This window comes from Impatiens glandulifera, chromosome 7 (assembly GCF_907164915.1).
Source record: "Impatiens glandulifera chromosome 7, dImpGla2.1, whole genome shotgun sequence".
Classification (NCBI taxonomy): domain Eukaryota; kingdom Viridiplantae; phylum Streptophyta; class Magnoliopsida; order Ericales; family Balsaminaceae; genus Impatiens; species Impatiens glandulifera.
In genome coordinates, this window is record NC_061868.1 from 15,223,094 (window position 1) to 15,229,815 (window position 6,722).

The 6,722-nt window shown below is 29.3% G+C and overlaps 2 protein-coding genes across 3 annotated transcripts; both read right to left on the reverse strand.

Annotated features, from left to right (window-relative positions):
* Positions 1–1,388: 1,388 nt before the first annotated feature.
* On the reverse strand, positions 1,389–2,312 carry LOC124945793. 2 transcript variants are annotated; one of them, XM_047486291.1, is made up of 2 exons: positions 2,162–2,312; positions 1,389–2,013 (listed from the first exon to the last, which is right to left on the reverse strand). In XM_047486291.1, the coding sequence occupies exon 2, from the start codon at positions 1,989–1,991 to the stop codon at positions 1,551–1,553; it is 441 nt and encodes a 146-aa protein (XP_047342247.1). In that variant the 5' UTR covers positions 1,992–2,013; positions 2,162–2,312; the 3' UTR covers positions 1,389–1,550. The 2 variants fall into 2 exon arrangements, with proteins under 2 accessions (XP_047342247.1, XP_047342246.1); XM_047486290.1 differs by having other exon boundaries at positions 2,156–2,307.
* Positions 2,313–3,199: 887 nt separating this feature from the next.
* LOC124946034 lies at positions 3,200–5,613 on the reverse strand. Its single transcript, XM_047486587.1, has 5 exons — positions 5,239–5,613; positions 5,043–5,155; positions 4,871–4,962; positions 3,596–3,682; positions 3,200–3,510 (listed from the first exon to the last, which is right to left on the reverse strand). Exons 1-5 carry the CDS (start codon positions 5,598–5,600, stop codon positions 3,409–3,411), a joined length of 756 nt encoding a protein of 251 aa, XP_047342543.1. The 5' UTR covers positions 5,601–5,613; the 3' UTR covers positions 3,200–3,408.
* Positions 5,614–6,722: the final 1,109 nt, after the last annotated feature.

The following is a 6,722-nucleotide window of genomic DNA, read 5'->3' on the forward strand; positions in this document are numbered from 1 at the left end:
TTTCTATATTATGGCTATGGTTGTAAACTTGTAATTGAAATAAGAATTGTATTTGGCTTGGGTGTTCAATTTATTTGACTTATTAAAATAAGGAATTACAAATTGGTTTATAATTAGATTTTTTTAATGCTGGTTATTTTTAATCTTCACTCTAACCTTTTGAATTGGAAATTATAATTATAATTTTTGAGTTTAACATTCTTTTTTAATAGAAACATTCTTATTACAAATAATTAATTAAATATATATATATATTTTATTTTTTTATTTATCTTTTATTACATTAATTCTTATAATTTGTGAGAAAGGTTGAATATAGAATGTTTTTGTTTAATAAAATAAACTAATTTCAAAATGTTATTATGTCATTGTTTTTAAGTTGATTTTTTTTTTAAAGGTTTAATATAAGTCATTAAACATATAAGATTGATTTTATAAAGTTAACATAATCTCACCGTTGGAATACCTGTAGTGAGTATACAAAGAAGTGAGATAGAGAACTATCCGCCTTACTTAAGCCATGATGCCCTTACTCATTTCTAAGACAGACTCTCTTTGGATTGAGCATAAGGTCCATCTATCTGCCTAAGGAAGGTGTTGAAAAACCATACACCCTCGAAAAGGTCCTATTTCTTCCTTTCGCTACTGTTTATCGCGTTAAGGTCTTTGTTTATTATTCTATTACAGACCGAGACCTCGACTTACGTCCATTGACACTCACTTCAACTTAAAATGTTTTAAATAGAAATTAAACATGTGATCTTTAGTCTTTTAAGAATCACTATTATCACTTAACTACCTTAGTGAGTTTATAAATTTAAATATTTAAAATTATTAAACCATCAAATATCTTTATATAAGGATGACAATATAACCAACCATTGGGTAGTATTATATCCAACCCATACACGATTTCAATATAGTTATTCATTCCTCGTCCCGACGCCCATACCTAATTTCAATATAGTTTATATTCCTAATCCTGATAGTACCTCATGTTCAATCCATCTCGATCCTCGAGAGTACAACCAATGAAGAGGAGAGTACAACCAATGAAGAGGCAATAGAATTTTGAACTATTTTTAGTTAAGAGAAAGTATAGAGAGCGAAAAATATTTTGACAAGAAAGTGTAGAAAATGATGTCTCATCCCTTATTGAATTGAAAATTTAAATATTCCCTCAACTATTAGATTTTTAATCAAATTCATTCCCTATACTTTCCTGTATTGAACATGGTTTAGGGTTTTTATCAATCACTATCCAAACCCGATTTGATTTTACTCACTATTCCCACGCATTTCTGCCTCGCCCCCAAAACATCGAAACAAAGTTTTCCATCTGCATAAAGTAGACAATTTGCTAAACCCTAATTACCACAAATGAGACATTTTCAAAGAGAAACAGAGAATAAATCCCCAAATATAACACACACACACATAAACATGAAATTCCTTTTCAATCCCAAAGAATTTGAAATCAAAATTCCAATTCCATGAATCCAAACACAATCCCATTTGTAAACATTTTGATCTGATCTTAGCATAAGTTTCTAATCATCACCATAAGCACGAAAACTATAACGTTCTTGATAAAAATCATTGAAGAATAGATCAGCTTCAAACCATTTAGGGTATCGAACAAGATCACCAGCAACAAACCTCAAGAACTTTTCACTCCCTTCAGGAACAACTCTTACCTCTCCTTCTTCAATGTAAACCAACTGATCTACATGCCAATCCCATGGCAATTGACACTTGCCAGTTTTCCAGATTGACCATTTGTTAACACCAAGCTCTGCTAATCGTTCAGCCGACACTTTTCGTTCAACTCTCACGTTGTAAAGTTCCTCCAATGGCTTCTTCGTCTTATCTGTTGTACTACTCATCGCCTTTATAACATTACATCGTAACTGTTTCTTTGGAATGATAATCGATTTTGCACTGTTGGAGTATCCATGGACAAAGATAGGATTCATCGCCATACTCGCCATTTCTTTCGATCTATACCTTTAACTGTCGAACACACAAATAACACTCTAATTGAATCAAACATACAGAGCGCAATGAATCGATGTAGGAATTAGGTAAACAACGAGTCGTTTTCTCAAATTAGAGAAAAGAAGAAACAAATTAAAATTGGATGTGAAATGCTTACCTTTACCTTTTAGATTTGCTAGCGATGCAACGGAAATGAAAGTTCCTCTTTCAACTTTCAAGCATAAGCTTGAGAGACGGAGAATCAATGGCTGAAGCTAAAACCCTAGAGAGAAGAAGAAGAGAAGATTGGTTTGGGGGTTTATCTCTTCCCTAAGAAATCTTATCCCATTTGCAGAGTTTAAAAGTTGTAAAACTACCCTCGGAAATGTTCTTTATTTACAAAATTTAACCATTGATATTATGTTTTTTTAAGAGGAATGAGTCGAGAATTAATGATATGACGCAATCTAATTGACTAGTTTGATACTAAAAAATGCGGAGAAAAAAAAAATCATTATAAAGTGACGCTTCACTTTTGTGTATTATTTATCATTAAATAATGAGTGAAATAAAGAAAATAACTATATTGATAGAATTAAGTAACTCTTCCTTCTCAATTTTTTTTTCTAACTAATGACATTCTCTCATTCTTTAACCCCAATTCATCTTCTCTATTATAAAATTGGGCTAGTTTAGCTGTTATGATATTTTTGGATAGATATTATTCCGATAACTCGAATATGAATCGGAGAATTGGGACGCCCGTTTCATTCTATTTTAGGAATTTATTTTACTATTATTTCTGTTTTGTTTGTTTATGGGAATTTTTAGACAACTTTATAACATATTCTCAAAAAAAAAATACTTAAACAAAAATTTAAAATATATATACATATATGGGTAGTATATTTAAAATTTATATTATTATAAATTAAAACTCTTATAAAATATCATCCGATCAAACCGTTAATAATGGCCGTTTCGAATCGAAAACGCGGACAAATTATAATTATAATCCCCAATCATGCATAAAAAATATCATAAATATATTTATTTGATCAAATTAGGACAAAGTTACAAACTACAAAACTCCATAATCATATTTTTCATGACAATAAAAGATAGTTAAAAATGATAGAAAAAATATTACATGATAAATATATTTTATTCAATTAAATTGTGTAACTAAATTATAAACATTAAAAATGTGTATAAATAATGATTTTAGAAACACAATATAATATCAGCTCTTGTACATATATACATACTAACATGTAAATGTAAGCATTTAACCATAGGAACTTTATAAATACTAAATTTGAAAGCATAACATATCATACATTACAATTTACATACATAACAATCACAATTATAACAACATTTATCTATGCAATAACAAGTGTATGATCACTCATCAATATTGGAATGGATTCAATTCTTCGCCCCCAAAACCTTGGAAAGTTCTTTTATGATTTTTTTTTCTTTAACACTTTCTACTCGTTCCAATTGCCATTTCTTCGACATTTGTTCAGTCTGAAAAATGCCAAAAACTTGTTCACTATACAAACTACTCTCAAGCTTTCTTGGATCACATATGAAAAAAATAATTTAAACATACCCATATCTTGATGGGGACTAGCTGTTCCTTCATTGATTCGAGTTTGGGCTGCAAAAGGCTTTTGCTTTTTGTCTTTATGTCGTCGGTCTGTCCTCAAAAACACAAAACATAGCATTAGCAAACAATTGTTTTTGGTTAATGGGTGAAAGTTCTAACCAAAATAACCGAAGACAAGAAAGAAAACAAAGTAACAAACGGAACGGTTATAAAATTTTAGTGACAAAATAACGTCGGTTTAACCATCCAATTATATATTTATTTGTTTTAGGCCTTTTTAAACTAGAACAAACTCTTAAGTCTTAACAATAGCTCTAATTGTGGGGAGACTTCTACCTAATTTTATGCTCTTGGATCAAATTCTTATAACTAACATCTTACTTTCTATTTTAGTTTTGACAAAACTTTAATTTTTTAAATAATTAATCTTAATATATGTATATATTTTATTATTAGTATTCAATTCTTTCCATTTTTCTAAACCAAATTTATAATTTATTCAATAAAAAAAGCTATCATCACTTTAACTACAAGTCTAGCTTTGAAAGCAGCAAGGAATGATTGCCAATAATACATCAAGTGTTCCAACTTGTAAAAAGTTCATTTTGATTACTTTTTATTTCATCATTTTATTTAAATATGTTTATGATAAATAACTTTGTTATTGTTCAATAATATTCACAGAAATAAATCTAACTATTAAAACCAACTAACCCGATCGAGCCAACCATTTAACAGACTAATTTCGACAGATTATGAGTTAGGAGAGTCAACACCAAACAGTTCGAGTTTTCAGGTTAAAGACTAACTGACCTGAACCAAACCAATTACGTCCTAGATATTGATTTCTTCAACACCAAACAATTCGAGTTCTCAAGTTAAAATCTAACCGACCCGAACCAAACCAATTACGTCCCTAATTGTATTGATTTCTTCAACACCAAACAGTTCGAGTTCTCAAGATAAAAACTAACCAACCCGAACTAAATTAAACCAACCAAACCAATTATGCCCTTAATTGTATTGATTTCTTCAACACCAAACAGTTTGAGTTCTCATGTTAAAGACTCGAACCGAACCAATTATGCCCCTCATTGTATTGATTCTCCAACACCAAACAGTTCAAGTTCTCAAGTTAAAGACTAACCCACCCGAACCAAACCGATTACGCCCATAATTCAATTGATTTTTTGAATTTTAAAAGATTAAAAAAATGGGTAAAAGAAGCAGGGCAATAGATGTGAAAATGGAAATGTTGAGTAAAAAAATGTAACTCACATTATGGATGTCAAGGTGGGAAGTTACCAATCCAAATGTTACTGTTCCACCTCCAAACACAATAACAGTGGCCGCAGCAAAACCCTTGGCCACTACAAAGACAATTAAGAATCAATCAATGAATCAATCAAACATAGAAAATTGAATAATTGAAGATGAAGATTTGCCCTACTCTGAGAAAACCCTAAAGTAGCAGCCTTCAATTTCTCTGGATTAACAGGTGTAATCCTTAAATCATTGGCCGTCGACGCTACAAAACCAAATTCCGAATTAGGGATCACCCATCTGCAATTAACACAAACAGAGCATGATCATGAATCATAGATCAATTCTTAAACAAACAAACAAAAACCCAGAAATAATCAGACCTTTTGGGACCAAAGGTGACCTGAGGTAGAGAAACGTAAGCACGAAGAGGATCTAGAACGTCAGGGGAAATCGAAGAAACAGCGTTGGGATCGGAGTGAAGAGCCCATTTAGATGCTTTGGAAAGTGAAGATTCCGATGGAGGTTGAAAGATTTTTGAAGGGAGTGAGTGGCGTAAGATTTCTGGAAGTACGTCGGCTTGGATTCCTCCATCGATTGGATTGTTAGACTGCGATTGCGATTGAGAAGGAGAAGGAGGAGGTTTTGTGGCGTTTTTCTGGATAAGACGGCCGACCGCAAGCTTTGATTCTTGAAGAAAATAGGCGCCTTCTGTGCCCGCCAATCTCCCTGCTAAAAAGCTCATTTCTTATGTTGCTATAAAATCATTCATATCTTCTTCATCTTATATAGAGATAGACATTAGGAAATTTATATAGTTTTTTTAATTTGTTTTTGTTTCTTAATTTTTTTTTTATTAGAATGTAATATTATGTAACCATCAAATTTATTTTTACAAATTATAAAGTAAAATATAAAAATAATTTTATTTGTATTTGATATAAAATGTGTAATTGTATTTTTTTTCATGCAAGGCAAGTTAAAATTTGAGTTAATAAAGAGTAAAACTTAAAAAAAAAAAAAAAACTAGTTAAAATTTTATGTTTATAAGATTTATAATTTTAACCATGTATAAATAATTTTAATTTTATAATTTTAAATATTTATAAATCAAAAAAAAAAATATATATATATATATATATATATTTTGAAATGTTAAACTTTTCATTAAACAATTTCACGATAAAATCTTGACGTGAATAAAATGAAGAGAGTTACTCAACAATACAAATACATCTTAATACAATCACAAACTATGAATTACAATATACAACCATAAATCAAGCTTAAAATCTAGATGCTTTATTAAAGAAATTTAGTTTCACAAACTAACTAAAACGATAGTTAATACTCCAAGTCAAATATTTCCTATATAATTTTAGCAATAAACTCAACACCTTACTACAAAATTGTGGTGAATTCAACACATCTACAAAAATGTTCAAGAAATAAGACAACAATCCAACAAAGTGTCATATTTGTCCAAAATTATCTCAACCCGTCCTCTTTTATATATATAAAAAAAATTAGATTACTTTACCACTTCTAATGTTGTAGTAAACTCGTGAATGTTTCCATTTTTTTTAGTTTGCATATTTCTCACATTTCCTTGCTTCTTTCTTGTCTTGTATTTTGAGGGTTAATTTTCTTAATATTATTTATTCTAGTAAATAAATTTATATAATTATTTTATAAACATATATATATTTTTAATATTATCTATTTATAATTAATTTTATATTTAATTATATATATAAACAAACTTTTACCATAAGTTAACTCTATTTTTTTTTTAGTTTATACCTACTTAGCCATTTTAAATAAATTTTCAATTTTATTTATCATGTTTTCATTATAATATATATAT

What these genes read in the sequence shown, in the direction of transcription:
- LOC124946034 (XM_047486587.1), bottom strand. Translation starts at nt 5,600, where the DNA reads ATGAGCTTTTTAGCAGGGAGATTGGCGGGCACAGAAGGCGCCTATTTT. An exon ending in GTCACCTTTGGTCCCAAAAG is followed by an intron (nt 5,156 to 5,238) that starts GTCTGATTATTT and finishes TGTTAATTGCAG; the next exon opens with ATGGGTGATCCCTAATTCGG. An exon ending in TAGTCCCCATCAAGATATGG is followed by an intron (nt 3,511 to 3,595) that starts GTATGTTTAAAT and finishes GGCATTTTTCAG; the next exon opens with ACTGAACAAATGTCGAAGAA.
- LOC124945793 (XM_047486291.1), bottom strand. Translation starts at nt 1,991, where the DNA reads ATGGCGAGTATGGCGATGAATCCTATCTTTGTCCATGGATACTCCAAC.